Source organism: Zosterops lateralis (genome assembly GCF_965231275.1).
Source record: "Zosterops lateralis genome assembly, contig: HAP1_HAP1_SCAFFOLD_52, whole genome shotgun sequence".
NCBI classification, from domain to species: Eukaryota; Metazoa; Chordata; class Aves; order Passeriformes; family Zosteropidae; genus Zosterops; species Zosterops lateralis.
In genome coordinates, this window is record NW_028154612.1 from 81722 (window position 1) to 101710 (window position 19989).

The window sequence follows — 19989 nt, forward strand, 5'->3', positions numbered from 1 at the left end:
AAAGGGCTCCCCTAATGGGTGTGGGGGAGTCCAAGGTGCCCCCAATAGGTTTGTTGTGTCAGGGGTGTCCCAGATGGGTCTGGGGGGATCCCAGGGAAGTCTTGGGCATCCTCAAGTGTCCCCAAAAGGGTCTGGGGTCCTCAGGAGGTTCCCCACATGGGTCTGGGGGTGTCCCAAGGGAGGCCTAGAGGAGTTTGGGGGGGTCCCAAGAGGGTTTTGGGGGGATCCCAGGGGGGTCTTGGGGCTCCCCAAATGAGTCCTGAGGTTCCCAAGTGTCTCCAAAAGAGTCTGGGGTCTCCCAAAGGGATTTCAGGGGGTCCCAAGTGTGTCCCAGGTCTCCCCAAAAGGCTCTGGGGTCTCCCCCCCCTTCACCTTGGGTCACCTGGGCAGGGCTTGGGCAGGATCTTTCAATCACTTGCTACACTTGGGACTTGGCCCCTGCTTGACAAAAAGGCTGATGGAGCTCACAGGCTCCTTCTGGAGAGCAGCTGGCCCTGCAGGATTCCTCTGGGCAGGAGAGTTCCTGCAATCACAGAGTTGCTTTTGATAAATATCATGGCCTGAGCATGGAGTTGGCTTTTTCCCTGCAGTGAATTTAATATTCTGTGTTTGTTTTCCAAAACTCTCTGTCAGAGATGGCTCACTGAAATGATTTCTCTGCTCCCAAGACATGCAAATTACTTTCTTCTGACATTTTTTACCCTTTTCCCTCTCTGTTCTTTATACAAGGCTTTGGTTTTCACTGTTGAGCTGCAGGCTATCCCAAAATATGCCAGGACTTTGGAGGAGTGGTTTTATGGAGATGATGGCTCTGGGCTGGGAGCCACACTTCCCAGCTCTGGCCCCAACTTTAGTACCTGCTCTACAGAAATCAACATTTTCCCAAACAGACACCTTGGGTTTGGAGTTCCCCAACTTGAGGCCATCAAATGCTGCTCTTCAGAGCCTGCACATCTTCCCCCTAAAACCAGATGGAGATAAATGGGTCAAATCTTTCCATCAATCTCTTTTAACACATCACCACCTCAAAATAGAAAATCTTCCTTTCCATAAGAGAATCTATTTCCAACTAATACCTCTTTCCCACAATGAAACTATTCTGATGATCTATAAAAAGGGTTTTTCTGTTTCAAGCATAGCCCTTTAAATTTTGTCAGCACTACCACTGATAAGAAAAAGATAAGAGATAAGAAAAAGTTCAAAAGGAATGACTGCAAATTTTCTGAGTCATCATGGAGTCACCAGATTTGGGGTGAATGAGTGGCCCACTAAACTTTCAAATAAATTTTTGCTGAAAAAAAAAGACTTTCATTTTAAAATACATTTTTTTAATTAAAGGAAGGGAAAACTGATAAAATTAAGATCTGTATAACTTTCAATGATTCTGTTGTCTGAGCTTTCCATTGGATTTATCCTTTAAGGTTTTTTTTTCCAAAGGATCAGCACAGAGCCTCCCAGCAGCAGTAACCTCCTGGGACACACAAAATTATGTTGCAATCAGGAATTCTTTCAAGGGCTGCAGCCCAAACACGTACCTGGTTTCAAAGGAAACAGTGCAATTCAACTACCTACAGGTACTAAACAGAGCTGTGGGGTTTTAATTGTGGGACACCGTGATGGCAGGAATAAGACCTTTCTTACATGAAAGGAGATGGAAAAGGATACTGTTTAAAAATGCTGATGAGTACTTGGAGAGATCAAGCTCTAAGTGACTGTGGTATTTGACACCTTTAAATTACCTATATTCCCTTTCAGATAATCTGGAAAATCTTTGAGGCTGATTATGGGCTGTGATAAATTTGTTTGAATTACACTTTTCAGACATTAAGCATTTTTAAAATACTGATAAAAGTCATGTAATGAAAACAGTATCGAAGAAGAAAACTGCAAAATCATCAGAGACAAGCATATGCCCCTGCAGAAGACTGGCAACGTTCTCAAAAGTAAAAAACCTTACTGACATGGGAAGAAAAAAAAAAACTTAATTCAATTTTACACTCTTGAATGGTTCAAATTCAAAATTCAGAGTATAGGTTGGAAAATTGACCAAGAAAGTCTGCTCTGGTAAAACTCCTGGAGTTCAACAAGCACCTAGAGACTTTCAGCAATCCATCCACAGGTTTTGAAAACCAATGCACAGGGACTGAGAAATCCAGAGACAAGTCTGTTCCAGTGTCTTTGCAGCCTTTGCTGGGAAATCCATGGCCAGCCCCAAGGCCCTGCAAGACCCAGTTATCAACCATCTAAAATTCACACCCTCAACTTGCAGCTGCTCATTTCCCCAGAAACTGAGTTCATTTCTCTTCAGTGCATGCACAGAAAGCCATGGCAATGAAGCATTAAAGAGAAGAATATCTCCCAAGGACAATCAGACAAGTCAAAGCCACTGCAGAACTCCAAAGTGAGGAAGTGCAGGCTGGTGCCCTGAGCCAGGCTGGCTGCTGCAGGGCTCTGGGACACAATCACAGAACAACTTGGGGCAGGAGGGGCCTCAGGAGGTGCCGCAGCCCAACCTGCAGAGCACGGCAGGGGCAGCTGAGGGATCAGACCAGGCTGCTCAGGGCTTTATCCAGCAGGGCCCTGAGCAACCCCAGCCATGGAGAGGGCACCACCTCTGTGGGGAGCTGCTGCAGTGCTGAGCTTTCCTTGTGCTCAGCTTCAGAATCAGCCTGGACTGCTTTGATTTCTATTTATGCCACTTCAGTTACGGCCCCCAAGCCTCCATCTTAAATGTATGGTTCTAAAGAATTCATCTCTTGTATGTAAACCACAAAGTTTACATTTGCATTTTAAAATACAGTACTCGACACAGAGTACAAACCTGTACACTGGAGCAGAAAATGCCCTCAGTACAGAATAATTTCCTCTTCATACTGCTCCTGGGTCTTGTGGCTGAGCTGACAGACTGCACTGCTGCCAGACTTCCAGTCTAGTTGCTGCTCAGGCCACCTCTTTACTCAAGAAACAGCTGGATGGAAATGCCAAGAGATGAGTCACATTCAAAGTGATGCAAAGGCAAGTGAAGTCATTTAGTAACTTTCAGGTTAAAGAAACAAGAGTCCAGTCCTGTGAAATCTGCCAAGACCTGCTTATGTGCCCAGGAATTCTGAGCTCGTCTCCCCCTGCCCTGCTGGCCCAGCCCCATCCCGCTGCCGCCGTTTCTTCGGCGCTGCCTTGAGGCTTTTTGCTGCTCTGTGACCCCACACTGCCCTGCCCTGCTGGGACATCCCTGCCATTCCAGCTGCCACTGCACAGCTTCTGATCCCATCCACCAGCCCGGGATTTTTTCCACTCTTCCAGCTTGGTGCTCTCAGGGTCCCAAGAGATTGGATTGCCCCGGACTTTGTGAAACAATGCCTCCCAAGGTTCCTGGTTGTGTTTGCTATTAATGCTGTAGTTGTTGTTGTTTGTTTGCCTTGTTATATATACTAGTAAAGAACTGTTCTTCTTAACCTCATCCCTCTGCCTGAAAGCCCCTTTCCTTTTCTAAATGATAATAATTTGGAGGGAGGGGGTTTGAATTCTCCATTTCTAGGGAGGCCCTGCCCCTCCCCAGCAGATCCCTGTCTTTCAAACGAAGACAGCCTTTCATGTGTCCTCAGTACTCCTAGCATGCAGACTTGTAATTCCTTCAATCTGCTCATTTAGCACAGTCCTGGTGTTCTGTTAGGCCAGGAGACCTGTTAGAAATAACTGTGTAGTTCTTGGTTTTCACACTTACATCTTGGCTTTTGCAAATGATTTTGACACAGTGCAGTTTGAAATCTCTTTTAAACAGCTTTTGATATGGTATAATTTGTCGCCCTTTAGCAGTTAATACTCTAATCCCTGTGGAGATTGCATATTTCAGTGTGATAAATGTATTATAGTTTATGGTATTGGAAAATATTTAAATAGACTATATTATAAAACTATATATAAATAATATGAAGACAATAATCATAAACATCAATATATATAGAATTACAAATATAAACAACAACATAGATATACTATTTAATAGACTATATTAATATGAAAAAATTAAAATGTGCTAATTATCTTTGCAGAAGTGACTATGGTTGGGAAATATTGACTAATGCCTGTATTTCTGTATCTGACTGACCATAGTGAAATGGCTAATGTTGATTGAAAGAAAAACGTTGGCTAAAATGTCTGGATGATAAGATAACATTGAAAAAAATCCCAGGCAAATAACACAGAAAGAGCCAGGAGGAATCCACCACTGAGCCTGTGGCCATCAATAACTGCCAAACCACAGACCAGGTGGCCTCAAAAGGAAATAAAACACAAAAGACTTAAAATCACATCTGAATTATGGCACATCCTTTAGGAAGATGAGGTTGGGGTCGAACTAAGCTAAAGAATTCCCAGAAAATGGGGACACAAAGGAATATTTAAATGTGTATAGTCTTCATGAATATGCATTCGACCAAGAGTCTTGGGTTGCAGTGCAAGATGGAACCAAAAGTTTGTATTCCATTCCCATCTGTTAAATCCAGGTGGGGCAGTGTTCTTTATCTCTTCCACAACCCATCCTCTCTCCAGGGGCTTATCTTCTGTTAATGGGCCATTGATGTTCACTGCATGACTGATAAAAGTAAATCATGCCGTTGTGAGATGCTCCACCCACAGGGAGGAGCCAAGCATTCCTACCTGGATATAAACCACACCAGAAGCAGCCTATTTCCACTGGATTCCCAGAGGAGCACCAGACCCATCTGCACCACCACTGGACCATCAGAGGAAAACTACACCCTTCTGAAAGATCATTATTTTAAGAAAACGACATCTGTCACTGCAGGAGGACTGCAGCCACAAACATCCTGACTAACTGGGTGTCAGGTTGTATTCTGACTTTGTCTGTTGTTTTGGGTTTCCTTCACTACTGAATTTTTAGTTTAACTTTTAGTTTTTTAGTTTAGGCTGCAATGAAGAGGAAGATGCCCCGGGACAGCCAGGCAGGTGAGGAGGAAGTCAGTGCCCCTTTCCCCCTCTCTCCTGCTCCATCTCCCAGCCCAGCACGGCCCCCGGCTGCAGGACAGCACCACTGCCAACAATGACCTGCTGGGGATGGACTGGGGGGATCTCCTTCCCCTTCCCTCTGGCACAGAGGCAAATCCCGTCCTCTCCTTGTCCTTCCTCCCCCAGACAAGAAGCTGAGGGTGGAGACCAGGGAGGAAAAATCTCCACGGCAGAACCTCGTGGAAGATGAAGTTTTTAGTGCCTGCACAGCACAGGAATCCAACGGGGACGAAAAGCCCCAGAGATCCCACAGGAGAAGGGGCTCCAAACCCATCCCAGGGGGCTCTGAGGAGGAAAGATCCACCCTGAGCCGAGAAGGTGGACAGAGCTTCATCCAGGGCTCTGAGCTGGTCCATGAGCAGCTTCATGATGGGGAGAAGCCCCACAAGTGCTTGGAGTGTGGGAAGAGCTTCAACCGGAGACACCACCTGATCACCCACCAGAGGATCCACACTGGGGAGAGGCCCTATGAGTGTCCCCAGTGTGGGAAGAGGTTTCAGACCAGCTCCACTCTCCTCTCACACCAGTGCATTCACACTGATGAGAGGCCCTTCCGCTGCCCCGACTGCAGGAAGGGCTTCAAGCAAAACTCCCACCTCATCAGGCACCGGCGCATCCACACTGGGGAGAGGCCCCACGAGTGTGGGGAATGTGGGATGAGCTTCACCTAGAGATCCAACCTGATCAGCCACCAGAGGATCCACTCCAGGGAACGGCCCTACCAGTGTGAGCAATGTGGGAAGAGCTTCAGCGACAGATCCACCTTGATCCACCACCAGAACACCCACGCTGAGGAAAGGCCATACAAGTGTGGGGAATGTGGGAAGGGCTTCAACCGGAGGTCCAAACTGATCATCCACCAAATGAGCCACACTAGGGAGAGGCCCTATGAGTGTTCCGAGTGTGGGAAGGGGTTTAAGACCAGCTCCAATCTCCTCAAGCACCAGCGGATTCACAGAGAGGAGAGGCCCTTCCGCTGCCCCGACTGCAGGAAGGGCTTCAAGCACAACTCCACCCTCATCACCCACCAGCGCATCCACACAGGGGAGAGGCCCCACGAGTGTCCCCAGTGTGGGAAGAGCTTCACCAGGAGCTCTCACTTGACCCAACACCAACAGAAGCACCAGAAAGGTAAGCTTTGAGAGTGCCCCGACTGTGGGAAGAGCTTCATGTGAGTCTCCAACTTCATCTCCCATCAGAGGACCCATCAGAGCTCTGGCGACCCACATTCCCTGTGATCCATGCTGGGAGGACACCTGTCCCTTTTCCTGTCCCTTGCAATGATGTGAAGTGGGATTGAAGAACATGAGGGTCTGGCCATGGTCCTGTCATTGTAATTGATCCCATCTCATGTCATTTCCAGGGGCAGGAAAAGAACTCTCTCTCTCTCTCTCCCAAGGACAAGGGTGTCCTTTCTGGTAAGGAGGAAATTTGTGGCCAGGAAGAGCCAGCTGATCTTATTGTAGTTTTCCCTGTATATAGTTTGTCTTATCCCTTCTGTTATAACTGTTGTTTCTGTTCCAGTTTTTTGCTTATCCTGTTGCTGTTACCAGTTGTCCTGGGTTGACAGTGCTCTCTATCCCATAATCCCATATCGTGGACTCCCTTGTTATGTCTAAGAAGGTGTTCCGTCCCCTTTAGGGGGGGCGGGCACTGGCCTGCTGGCGGGCTCCGCTGCTGCTTTGGCTTTGGCTTTGGCTTTGGCTTTTCTGCTTCTAGGAGCCCGCGTGTCTCTGTGTTGCCCAGGCTACGCTGGCGTGGCTATTCACAGGCACGATCCCGCTACTGACCGCCACGGGAGCTTTGACCTGCTCCGACCTGGGCCGGTTCACCCCTCCTTTAGTCAACCTGGTGTCCCGCAGGGACAACCCAGGACACCAGTAAATTCTTCTTATCCCAGCCTGGGCTCTTTGCCTTTTGTACTTTCTGTGGGAGGCTGGAGGGCAGCAAGGGGCAGCACGGTTTTAGCGGGAGCAGGAAATTGGGCAATCCCATTCCTAAAGCCCGGCCCAGGGAAACCGAGCATCACAGCTGGTGCCAGCCCTGGCTGCCCTGGCAACAGCCTTGGGAGCGGGTCCCTGGCTGGGGGCTGTGGGAACCTCTTCCCTCTGGGGCCCAGGGACAGGACTGCAGGGAAGGGCTGGAGCTGACTCGGGGCAGCTTTGGCTTGGATCTCAGGAAAAGGTTTTTCCCCCAGAGGCTGCTGGGCCACTGAACAGGCTCCCAGGGAAGGCTCACAGCTCCAGGGCTCTCTGAGCTCCAGCAGCCTTTGGACAGCGCTGCCAGGCCCAGGCTGGGATTGTTGGGCTGTCCTGTGCAGGGCCAGCAGTTGCACTCCAGGATCCTGATGGCTCCCTCCCAACTCAGCCCATTCTGGGATCCCTTCTGGCATCCCCTGGCCCTGGCAATGGGACTGCAAATGGTTGCCATGGCAAGGGACTCTGGCCCCAGGCCTGAGCTGGGATGCTCAAGAGCCCTGTGGGCAGAGGCAGTCCCAGCCATGCCATGGGCACATCCCAGGGCACCTTGGGCTGCAAAGGCACCCATCTGTCACAGGCACTCACGGGGGCTCCACGGTGACACCCCAGGAGTGCCCAGGCTGCCAAAGAGCCGGGATGTCCCAGACACTCCCAGGGCTTCCTGTCATGGGCACAGTGGGAGCTTCAGGCAAAAACTTCATTTCTGCATTGGAGAAACTCCTGCTGAGTCCTGAGGTGGAGAAATGACACCCAACAGCCACCATGGATCCTCAAACCCCTCCAGGATGTCTAGACTTTTAAAATTCCACCTAAGAGAGGAGACTGGGAGCTGCTGGATCCAATCCTAGTCCCAGACTTTGTCAAAAGTTTATGTGTGAAAGATTGGACAGGTGGAATTGAACCAAAATGCAATTTGTCCTACAGGATAAACGATGGAATACTATATATATTTCTATAAATACAGCTATGACTGATTCAGATCTGGATTTGATAGAAAGATTCATTTACACCACAGAGTCAATAAAAAAAGAGTAATTTACTACACAGTATAGGAGGTCTAACAATTATAAGGAAATTTTACTCCAGTAAGCAATTTTTAAGAAAACAGGGCCTTGCTGGAGTTGTTTGAGGCCATTGCAGGCAGAGCCTCCTGCTCCAGCAGGAACTGCCTTTCCTGTGCCAGGCCCAGGGCAGATCCCGCTGCAGGAAAAGCCCCAGGCCAGCCCCGGGACAGGGAAGGGCTCGGGCACAAGTGCAGAGTGCCGTGCTGGGAGCTGTGCCAGGGAGAGCCTGAGGCACCAAAGGCACCTTGGCAGCAGCAGCTGCTTCCAGGCCATGGCCAGAAGCCTCCCTTGGCAACCCGGGCCTGGTGGCCACCACTGCAGAGCTGCTGCTTCAGGGCTCATTTCTGCCTGGCCTCTGCCCCAGCCCACAGAGTGTCACCTCAGCCCTGACTCTGGCACAGCCGCTGGGCCTGAGCCCTGCAGAGCCTAAAGGTCACCTGTGCCCCCCTGGCTCTGGCAGCCCCTGGGCCAGGGGGGAAAGGCCAGAGCAGGGGCTGCCTTTGGCTGCTGGATGTGGGCTCCAGCAGAGACAAGGAGGAGTCAGGGGAGTGGAGGGAGGGCAGTGAGCAGCCCCTTGTCCCCGTGCAGTCCTGGAATGGTTTGGATGGGAAGAGCTCTGCAGTGCTCATCTCATCCAAACCCCTGCCATGAGCAGGGACATCTTTCAGCAGATCAGGTTGTTCAGAGCCCTTTCCCAGCTGGACTGGAATGTTTCCAGGGATGGGGCATTGACCAGCACTGCCCTTCCCCACTGCCTGTCTGCACACAAGCACTTCCAGGCCTCTCTGCATTTCCCTTGCCCTCACTCTGGGCTCACTCACACACCTCCCAACAACCCACCTGCAGCTTGGAGCTGCAAGGAGTTCAAAGCTTGTCTGGCCTTCAGGAGTTGGTCTAATTCTGCCTTCAGCCAACTCTGGATTTGTGTTTCTTGCAGAACTTCCTGTGTGTCTAAATCATTCCTTGCATGGTTCTGCCTTGGGGAAGGGGAACCTCCTTGGCGGCACCTTGGCCTTGGCACACACTTGAGGATTGTGTCTGAAACTTAAGAGTTTTAGATTTCTAAAAAAGGAAGGAAATCCCTCTCTGCGTGAATGCAGGCAGTTCTGCAAGCAAAGCAGGTCCCAGGTGAGTGAGGACAGCCAGGATGGGGTTGGGGAATGTGGAGCAAGGTTGTCCACACTGGGCCAGAGTTCAAGGCACAGCGTCTCTCAGCTGGCCAGACCTGCTTAGGGGAGTCCCTGGATCAATATCAATACTGAAGGCTGCAATCACCTCTTCTCTAAAGAGAATAGTAATAAAATACATCCTTTCAAATAGAAATGTGTATTTCTTAGAAGCTCTTGGAAACTTTTCTCCATAACTGCAGTAGGAAAACTTCCTAATGAACTGCACCAGACCAGAGGGAAATCAAGGCACAGCCATGGTTTGTCAGGACTTGCTTGATCCTAATGAGCCCCGTGGTGCATTTGGTGCTGAGCCCTGGAACCTCAGGGCCTGAGAGGAGATTGCACAAACCTTTCCAGGAGTCAAAGTCAGAAGAAAAACTCAAAAGTTCTTGAGGAATTATTGGGTCCCACTGAGGTCCATCCCCAATACAGGCTCCTCGTGGAGTCCTTGCAGTAGAGAATTAGAAGCCAGGATTGCACAAAAACTTCTCAGAGACTCAGTGTGGGAAGGAAAATCCAAAGTACCTTAAACACCTTGAGTATCTCAAAGCATGAATGAGCCCCACTGAATGTCAATACAAAACTCCCAAGGGACTCATTAAAGCAGATAATTGGAGGCCAATTATCACACACAGCACTCAGACTCAGTGTCAAAAAGTAGTTCCTTAATAAACTTTGAGTACCCTGAAGTACTAATGAGCCCCACTGAGTGTTGTTACTGACTCAGAATCCCAAGGGACTTGTTAAAGTAGATAATTGGGGCCATGATTGCACAAACCTCTCATACAGTCAGTTTTAAAAGGGAAACTCCAAGTACCTTAAAATAACTAAAGTATCTTGAAGCATTAATGAGCCCCACTGACTGTCATTACTGACAAAGCCTCTCAAGGGACTAATTACAGCAGATAATGGGATTGCACAAACCTCACAGAGATTCCAAGGCAAAAGCAAAACCCAAAGTCCTTTGAAAAACCTGTCACCACTGCCTGCAGTTCTCTGCTCTGCCTGGGGCCTGGGGACACTTTCTCTCTCCTGTCCCTCAGTGGGACCCATTAAAACTTCCAGAAACTTTGGAGTTGGATTCTGACTTGGAGTTCTTGAGAGGTTTCATCATCTCCCTCTGATGTTCAGGGCCTCAGCACAAGCCCCAAGAGGGTCATTAAAGTCCTTGTGCTGTGTCTGTGCTGCTGAGCTGGGCAGGGCTCCTGGCACAGAGGCAGCTCCTGGCAACCAAGAAAAGCTTCAAATACAGATTTCTCTTGATGAGCAGCTCTTCTCCCAGCCCAGCAGGGCTGGGGCACTGCCTGCAGCCACCCCGGGCACAGCACACAGGCACAGAGAGCTTCAATCACTCAGGGCTGGGAAGGGGCTGACAAGTGCCTGGGGGAGAATCACTCCCAGCCCTTGGCACAGGAACCTCTGGCTGCAGGACAATGCAGCTGCAGCTCCTGCAGTCCTCTCCTAAAGCTGGAACATGCCAATGCCTACAGCCTCTGTGAGTACATTCTCTGCTTCTCTCCTGTGTAGAGCAGCCAGGGGTGCCCAGGGCTGTCCTGCAGAGCAGGGTCCTGCAGCCCAGGGCGCTGTGCTGGGGCAGGGACTCTGCTGCCTGCCAGGGACAGCTCTCAGCCAGCCCTGGGAGCTGCTCCCAGCACTGGGGGACAAGATGTGGGTGGAAGGAGACAGCTGGTAAGGCTTGGAAGTGTTCTCCTTGTGTGGTGAGGATACTGAATTGTTCAGGAGTGCTCTCAACATGACATTTAACTGTAGAACATTTCCAAGTAGATTATCCAGGGAGCAAAATGAGGCAGGGGCTGCATAAATGGAAAAATCCTGCTTTTTAATCTACTGCTCTGTATTACTTAGATGGGAAATTGCACATAGATATTCACCTCTCAGTTCAGGTTGAGAAAAAAGAACCAAGTAATTTTGTCTCAAATCTTACTAAACTAGGCACTGACAGAAATCAGCACAGGGCCCCTTGCAGGCAGCATCAGAATCACTTTTCCAGCCTTCTTAGAGTTGCTCTGAGGTTGCCATCAGAGCCTGCAGAGCCAGACCTGCCCCTGGGCAGTGCCTGAGCTGGGAGGGCTCTGCAGGGCAGAGCTGAGCCCCCAGGGCTGGGCTGGGCTCTGGCAGCACTGGCAGGGCCCAGCCCTGGGCACAGGGAAGCAGCTGCAGGCAGGGACAGCTCCAGGCAGCAGAGCCCTGGGCAGGCAGTGGGGGGAAAGTGCCACCAAGCTGTGCTGGGATATTGAAAGTCCTCTCCAAACCAAACTGTCCTATGATTAATTTTTTTACAGATCCCCATGCCAAGACACCACAAATGTCCAACAGCAGCTCCATCAGCCACTTCCTCCTGCTGGCATTGGCAGACACGAGGCAGCTGCAGCTCCTGCACTTCTGCCTCTTCCTGGGCATCTCCCTGGCTGCCCTCCTGGCCAACGGCCTCGTCATCAGCACCGCAGCCTGCGGCCACCACCTGCACAGCCCCATGTTCTTCTTCTTGCTCCACCTGGCCCTCAGTGACCTGGGCTCCATCTGCACCACTGTCCCCAAAGCCATGCACAATTCCCTCTGGGACACCAGGAACATCTCCTACACAGGATGTGCTGTTCAGCTCTTTTTCCCTCTTTTCTTTATCATAGCAGAGTTTTCCCTCCTGACCATCATGTGCTACGACTGCTACGTGTCCATCTGCAAACCCCTGCACTATGGGACCCTCCTGGGCAGCAGAGTTTGTGCCCACATGGCAGCAGCTGCCTGGGCCAGTGCCTTTCTCAATGCTCTCCTGCAGACTGCCAATACATTTTCCCTGCCCCTGTGCCATGGCAATGCCCTGGCCCAGTTCTTCTGTGAAATCCCCCCGACCCTCAAGCTCTCCTGCTCCAAATCCTACCTCAGGGAACTTGGGCTTCTTGCAGTTAGTGTCTGTTTAGTACTTGGTTGTTTTGTGTTCATTGTTTTCTCCTATGTACAGATCTTCAGGGCTGTGCTGCGGATCCCCTCTGAGCAGGGATGGCACAAAGCCTTTTCCACCTGCCTCCCTCACCTGGCTGTGCTCTCCCTGTTCCTCAGCACTATCATGTTTGCTCACCTGAAGCCCCCCTCCATCTCCTCTCCACCCCTGGATCTGGCCCTGTCAATTCTCTACTCGGTGGTGACTCCAGCCTTGAACCCCCTCATCTACAGCCTGAGGAACCAGGAGCTCAAGGCTGCAGTGAGGAGACTGATAACTGGGTGTTTTCAGAAACATTAAACTGCTGGCCAATTTCTGCAAACCATGTGTAATAAAATTCATCTTTGATACTTCTTGTTTGCTGCATTTTGGAGTTCATCTTTCTTTGTTTTACTTCATAATTCGTATCCACAAAGAAATGTGTTTATTTGTGCCATTTCTCATTTTGTTTCTCTGCATTTTCTCTGTGGCCACAGACTGTGTCAGTGAGGGGCTGCACTCTTGGTGGTTTTAAAGGAACTGAAGGATCTCCCAGCCAAGTTTTCTGCAGAGATGCCCCTTTTGTTCCCTTCTGTGCAGCTGCAGCAGCAATGTCTGTGTGCAGAGCTGGGGGCAGATCAGGGCTGGCACAGCAGCTGTGCCCAGGAGCAGCAGCCCTTGGTGCTGCCAGTGCTGCTGCCGTGGCCCTGCCCCGCTGCCCTCCTGGCCCTGGTGTTGCTGTAGGGCCTGAGGGCTCTCGGGGCCGGGCACAGGGCTGGGGGTGGCAGTGCCGGGGCTGCAGCAGGGACAGGCCATGGGCACTGCTGGGGCAGCGCTGACGCCTCAGGGCAGGGCCTGGGGGCTCCAGGCTCCTTGCCCAGGCTCTCTCCAGAAGACGCCCAGGCCAATGCTCAGCACAGAAAAGCCCCGGGAGCAGCCCCAGGCTGGCCCTGGGCAGGCTGGGGGCAAACAGCAGGGCTGGGGCTCTGCAAGGGCCCTGGGGGAGACGGGAAGGAGCAGCAGAGCAGGGCCTGATCCATCCCCACTGCGCTGGACACCCCAGGGCAGCGTCCCAGAGCGTCCTCATGCACCTGCCAACAACATCCCCCCTGGGCAGCCCTGGCCTCTTCCCCAGCTCACACAGGGGCCACATCCTTGCAGGCACAGACACGGCAGCACTGCCTCAGTGTCAGGGTCCGCAAACATATGCGGGGAACCTGATGGTTCGTTTTGGAGATCTCAAAGCGCAAAAGACACAACAGGGGACAAACCAGTTTGCTTAAACAAAAAATGCACTTTTATTTAGTGCCCACAATGCGATAGTAGGGAAAGAAAATAGAGAATAGTGAGAAAGATAGAGAAAGAGGGGAAGGGGGATTATAGCTACCACGTGGAGAGTCGGAGGTCCTCAAGACGTAGAGATGCCCATAGACGCGATCTTCTCCAGTGGGGTGATCACAAAGGGTGCACGGGATCCGCAGAGTCTTTATAGGCTGGTCGGGAAGAGGACCAAGGCGAGTGGAATGGAGCCAAAGAGGGCACTGGGCCAGTGCAGGCACCTGCGTCAAAGTTGGGTGCTCAGGAACAAGCAGCAAGCTGTACCCTTCTAGCGCGGTCAGTATAGTCAGCTCAGTCCACTGTAACGAGCTACTATTGTTCTTGCATTCCATTCTCGTGGAGATGCGTATCAGTCCTCGGCAGGCGCCCCACCTCATCCAGGCCAGGGGCTCTCCCCAGTCTCTCCGGGGGTCTTGGTCTTCAACCATCGGAGACAGTTGTGAGGCATAACACATCCTCGGACAGACTCTGACACCACCCCGTGACTCACGACTGACGACGAAGGTGTTCTTCCATCAGCAGGTTCCGTAGTCTCGTGAAGTCGTCAGGACTCATCCACATTGGCAGCATATCCCAGAAAAACAGAGACAAGAGAGAGGGTGTAGGAGAGAGAGAGAGAGAGAGACAGAGAGAGAGAGAAAGAAGGTAAAATATGGAAAGGGAATAGAAGCAAAAAATGAAACAAAAATTTAAAAAAATTGATTTAACAATTTTTAACAATTTTTTTCAAAATAATAAACATAAATCACCAAATAATTAATATAACAATTTTTCAAAATATTAACTCAAATTACTAAATAATTAATATAATACCATCAATTAAAATCAACAATTACAATTTTCAATCAAATACTTAATTGAAAACAATTTCTTTCACAAAATTCTTTAAATTTTTAAAATGATAATAATTTCTAAACAAACAAAAACAAAAAACAAAACAAAACAAAACAAACCCCTTAATTTTTAATTAACATGACTAAGACAAAGCAACATTAATCAAAACAACAAACCATTTCAAATCAAACTGCTGTTGCAGGCTTAACTTTCGCTGTCTGGGTAGTGCATTTTACGTCAATGACTTTAGGAGTGTCCTTTGCAAAAGGGATGTTAACTAAAACAAGGCCAATCAAAACCAAAATCAAAAGGAGGACGTAGCTGGGACTTTATAAGAAAAGTCATATCCTGTAATTGTGGTAAAATCACAAACACAAAAATTTGAGTGATTTTTAGTATCTACTATTGCATTTTCTACAACTACAACGTCACAGACGGTCCTAAAGCATGCACACCCATTGCTCATATACACGAGCACTGTTCTAGGAGCTTCGTTAGGATGTACTTCAAAATGACAAATATTTTGCTCGGTGTCCAAACAAATGTCCTGAGCTATGATTGCATTACTTTCACAAATGAAACCTTGCTGCTCCCTAACAACACAAGATTCTAAATTGACAGTTTGCCATTTCTCACCAGTTTGACGGGCCCATTCTCTATGCTCGGAAGGATAGAGAATAGCTCCATCATGATTTATACCTAATGCAATGATAGGGAATATCAAATGCACTGAAGCATTACCTATTGTTAACACAAAAGCTGTAACTGTGTTAGTATTGGGGTTATAGGTAAAGTTCACTAATTTCCACCAGGATTGGAATTCTCTTTGAAAATAATTTGAATTGTTCCAAATTATTTTCCAAATTTCAGTAGGAAGAATTCCTTTTTCTTCTTGCCTTATAATTGAGGCAATAACCATCTGCATCCAAAGCTGTGCCTGGATGCAGCTAAGGGCCAAAGAACTATTGTTTTGTGTAGCGCCAGGTGTATCAATTACCAATTTGCTATCATTCACATTTATCTTTTCCCAATTTGGTAATATGTTTAATAGCAATCACTGAAGTGTCCCCAAAGCCAATAAGGACAACTATAATAGTTGTTGTAATTTGGTCAAATCTCTAATTGTGGCAACCAATTTATTCATTAATATTTCTGAATCAATGCTATTTAAAATTTCTGTTTAAAGTATTTATCATGGTTTATATGGCCTTCATGTCCCTCGGAGTTCTCCTGTGGAAAGTAAGCACAACAGAATCTGCCACGAGGAGGCAGGAGGTTAGAATGATGAAAATTGCCCATCCTGTATTTATTCGATGCTCTTTCCCTAGAGCATCAAAGGCTGCCCATGTATATTTATTCAGAGGGGTTTTCAGCACTAGTGGTACTTCCCCTACAGTAGGGAGGTCCACCAAAACAGACTGTCCAGGGCAATGTGCTGGATTGCTGGAATCACTTGGTCCCCATAGTGAGGGAATTATGCTCGGAGCTGTCAGGCAAAAGGCAGAAGGATCAGTAAGCCAAGGATTTGCTGGCTGTTCGGGGGAAAAGGGAGGGGTAATGACTGAGGCAGGTTTGTCTTGGATGCTATCCAAGTTTTCTGCTTCTTGTAGTGCTAGATTTTTCACAGCTCCTTTAGTTATTGAGAAGATGTTACAATAATGTTCAATCTGAGCAGACCACTGTCTTACTGTGGTCCTCTCGGCCACCCCGGCAGGTCGGGGGGTCCCAGTAGTGACTGACTTAGCCTTGAAGGGGCCTCTCAAAACAATTGGTTGTTGTTGTGCAATTTTCTCCACTTCTATGAGAGCTAAGCTAACCACAAACAAGCCTTTTTCCCAGGTAGTGTACCTCTTTTCAGCATCTTTAAAGCCACAAGAGTGAGAGCTAACAGATCTGATCGGGCCTTCAGGACCCCTTTGCCATATATACAATGACAATCCTGAGGTGGCAAATCCCCATTCTGCCTGAAAAGGATCTGTAGGATGAATAGGGCCAAGGGCTTGGTGAGCAGTTGCTTCAAAAAGCAGCAATTTTATTTTAACCAATTTATCATAAGGCAATTTATCCATTACTTCTCGAGGTAGTCCCCTTTTCAGTCCTAGCAACCACAACTGCTGCCGGTTAGAGATCTGTTTTTCCTTTTCTAGTTTTTTGTTAGGAGAAGCAATGTGCCTGACTTTTCTGGGTTTTTCGGGTCTGTCCTCTGAGTGCTTCACTGGTCCGTATTTTCCACTGTTATGACTGTTGTTAGATTGTGTGCTAGGAGTAGCAAAAGGCGAGAAGTCAGTGGAGTCAGTGGAACCGGTTTGATCACTTGTGTGTCCAAGAAATCTTTCAAGCCTGTCTACCGGAGTGGTAGATGCTATTGTTTTTTGGAAAAGAATTACTGTTGGTTTAAGAGACTCTGGCAAACCTCGAATTAGAGGGGTCATAATCTCGGGTCTGACAGGCTGTTGCATGGGTGACTCATAGTCAGAAATCAATTTTCTTTCATGTATCCTTTGCAAGCATGCAGCTTTGTGTATGTTTTCTAGGAGTTGGTCCGGGGTGCCGACTATTGCCAGGGGGTTGTCCCTTTCAAGGGGGCTTAGTCCCCCTGCCCAGTGAGCTGCACGCTGTGTCAGGGACCATGGGGCACGTGTATTCCCTGTTGTTAAGAAAACTCCATGTCCCCAGTAGCCACTTACTTCTTGTTCACTTAATTTAATTTGGTCACCACCAGTAAGTGAAATTCTAAAGACATACTCCGTCTCTGATTCACTAGAAAGTCGGGAGTATTCTTTCTTTAATTTAGCTAATTCAGTGGCTGTGTTGGGTGTTTGTTTGGTGGTTATGTGGGGGTCATGAACCTCTTCATTTATACAATTAAATTCTGTTTTGACAAGAGGTCTCAAATTGGAGCAACAGAGTTCCCCACAATTTTGCATGTGTACTAATTCTTTCTGAGGGTATATCTGTTTAATGCTGTATGTCTCCTTTCCTCCTGTTTCCTTTGGTGAATCTACAGGTTTTGAATTTTTGCTCCGCTCTTCTGCAAGGGAAATCTCCAGCAAATATTTCTGATTTCTTTCCTGTTCTAATTGTTTTTGCAAAGCTTCTACCAAATCTTGCAGGGATTCTATTACTTCTCCCTCTCGATTTCTTTCATGTTCCAATTGTTTTTGCAGGGATTCTATTTCTGCTTTCTCTTCACTTACCCGTTTAAAATGGGTTTCTATGGCTGCCGAAAGGCAGGCCCCCAAAACTGAGCAAAGAATGGTTTTATTTCTGCCCAGTTTATACTTAGCATCATGTTGCATAGAATATATTCTATCTACAGTGTTTTCACACTTAAACCAATTATCTTGTGCCCACTCTTCTCCGGCTGGAGAAGGTCTAGCACCATGCTTTGTTAACAAAGCAAAAAGAATATCCTTATCTTTTGTACTAGAATTTTCACTCATTTTTTTGTGAAGGGACAAAAACCACTCTCAGGGAGGTATTCTTAAAGTTACAAACAATGGCACAGCTAATACTGTGTTTCCCTTCGCTTCCCTGGAATGGGAGAGGAGACCCAGCTGCTTGGGACGCACTTCTTCACAAAAAACGCCTGTTGTCTCCTCAACTACACCAAGCAGCTTAAAACACAGAGTCCCATCTTTTGCACAGTGAGATCGTTTCTGAAATATCCTGATGACAGGGAGTGCTTATTCGCCTGGGTGTATACAGTTTGCGGGAATTTTCCCTCGCCCCCCTTGCTTTCTAACAGCGCTCACCGAAGTGGCGTGCTGGGTGCGGCTGAGACGAGGGTCCTTCCCCTTCTACAAACTATATAAAACCCGCAACTCCACAGTCTATCAAGATCCTGTCCGTGACGCCAATTTAAATGTCAGGGTCCGCAAATATATGTGGGGAACCTGATGGTTCGTTTTGGAGATCTCAAAGCGCAAAAGACACAACAGGGGACAAACCAGTTTGCTTAAACAAAAAATGCACTTTTATTTAGTGCCCACAATGCGATAGTAGGGAGAGAAAATAGAGAATAGTGAGAAAGATAGAGAAAGAGGGGAAGGGGGATTATAGCTACCACGTGGAGAGTCGGAGGTCCTCAAGACGTAGAGATGCCCATAGACGCGATCTTCTCCAGTGGGGTGATCACAAAGGGTGCACGGGATCTGCAGAGTCTTTATAGGCTGGTCAGGAAGAGGACCAAGGCGAGTGGAACGGAGCCAAAGAGGGCACCGGGCCAGTGCAGGCACCTGCGTCAAAGTTGGGTGCTCAGGAACAAGCAGCAAGCTGTACCTTTCTAGCACGGTCAGTATAGTCAGCTCAGTCCACTGTAACGAGCTATTATTGTTCTTGCATTCCATTCTCGTGGAGATGCACATCAGTCCTCGGCAGGCACCCCACCTCATCCAGGCCAGGGGCTCTCCCCAGTCTCTCCGGGGGTCTTGGTCTTCAACCATCGGAGACAGTTGTGAGGCATAACACATCCTCGGACAGACTCTGACACCTTCCCATCTGTTTGACTATATGGAGTAGTGAGCAACACTTATTAGGAGCAGTAACACAGTTAAAGAAAACGGGGGAGGACGGTCCTGTAGAGACAAAGGTGTTGGAGTGGTTAAGACCTCAATTACAACAAAGAAAAACAATAACCCAAAAAATCGAACGCCTTGCTAACTTGATCATGAAAGGTCGACTACATGTTGTTGCTATGAGTGGATCAGAGCCAGCAATCATTCAGTTGCCAATGGACAAGGCAACAATGGACTGGTATCTTCTTAATTCTTCAGAACTTGCGGAAGCCCTGCTTAATGCCCCTAGCCACATCACCTCAGCACCGCCGGCCCCGAAGCATTTGCAATGGTTAGGACAATGGCAGTGGATTGTTAAACCTCTTCGGGAGGATAAGCCTATCCCGAATGCGCTTACTGTTTTCACTGATGCTGGACGACGATCACGAAAAGCAGTTGTCACATGGAAAATCCAAGAACAGTGGCATCATCACATTATTCAGGCCACTCCACAAGACAACCTGCAAACCTTGGAATTAGTGGCGGTCATTTGGGCCTTTCAAACTTTTGCACAGCCCGTAAATGTTATCTCAGATTCAATGTATACTGTTGGAGTTGCGTCAAGAATAGAAGATGCGAGCATCAAGGAAGTCAACAACCCACGGCTAGGAAAACTCTTCATGCAGCTACAGAGAACACTACAGAATCGACAGCACCCATACTCCATACTACACATCCGAAGCCATAAACTGGAAGAAGGTTTAGGAGAAGGCAATGCCAGGGCAGATAAACTAGTAGCAATACAACAACCAGCTCCTCTCCCACGCACGACGGCAGCACGAGAAAGTCACAGCATTTTTCATCAGAATGCCAAAGGACTTGCTCGCGAGTTTAAAATTTCACTTAACGAAGCTCGAGCAATAGTAAAAGCATGTCCCACTTGTAGTTTCCACAATGGAGGCCAAGGAATTGGCCTAGGAGTCAACCCCAGAGGTTTGGAGTCTAATCAATTATGGCAGATGGATGTAACTCATTTTGCAGCATTTGGGAAACTGAAGTATATTCACGTTACAATTGACACCTATAGTCATTACATTTGGGCAACCGCACAGGCAGGAGAACAAGCAAAGCACGTTGAGAGACACC

The 19989-nt window shown here is 48.4% G+C and overlaps 1 protein-coding gene across 1 annotated transcript; it reads left to right on the forward strand.

Annotated features, from left to right (window-relative positions):
• Nucleotides 1-11563: 11563 nt before the first annotated feature.
• LOC310923407 (olfactory receptor 14J1-like) lies at nucleotides 11564-12496 on the forward strand (the record flags this gene model as incomplete). Its single annotated transcript, XM_083885424.1, has 1 exon — nucleotides 11564-12496. The coding sequence occupies one exon, from the start codon at nucleotides 11564-11566 to the stop codon at nucleotides 12494-12496; it is 933 nt and encodes a 310-aa protein (XP_083741550.1).
• Nucleotides 12497-19989: the final 7493 nt, after the last annotated feature.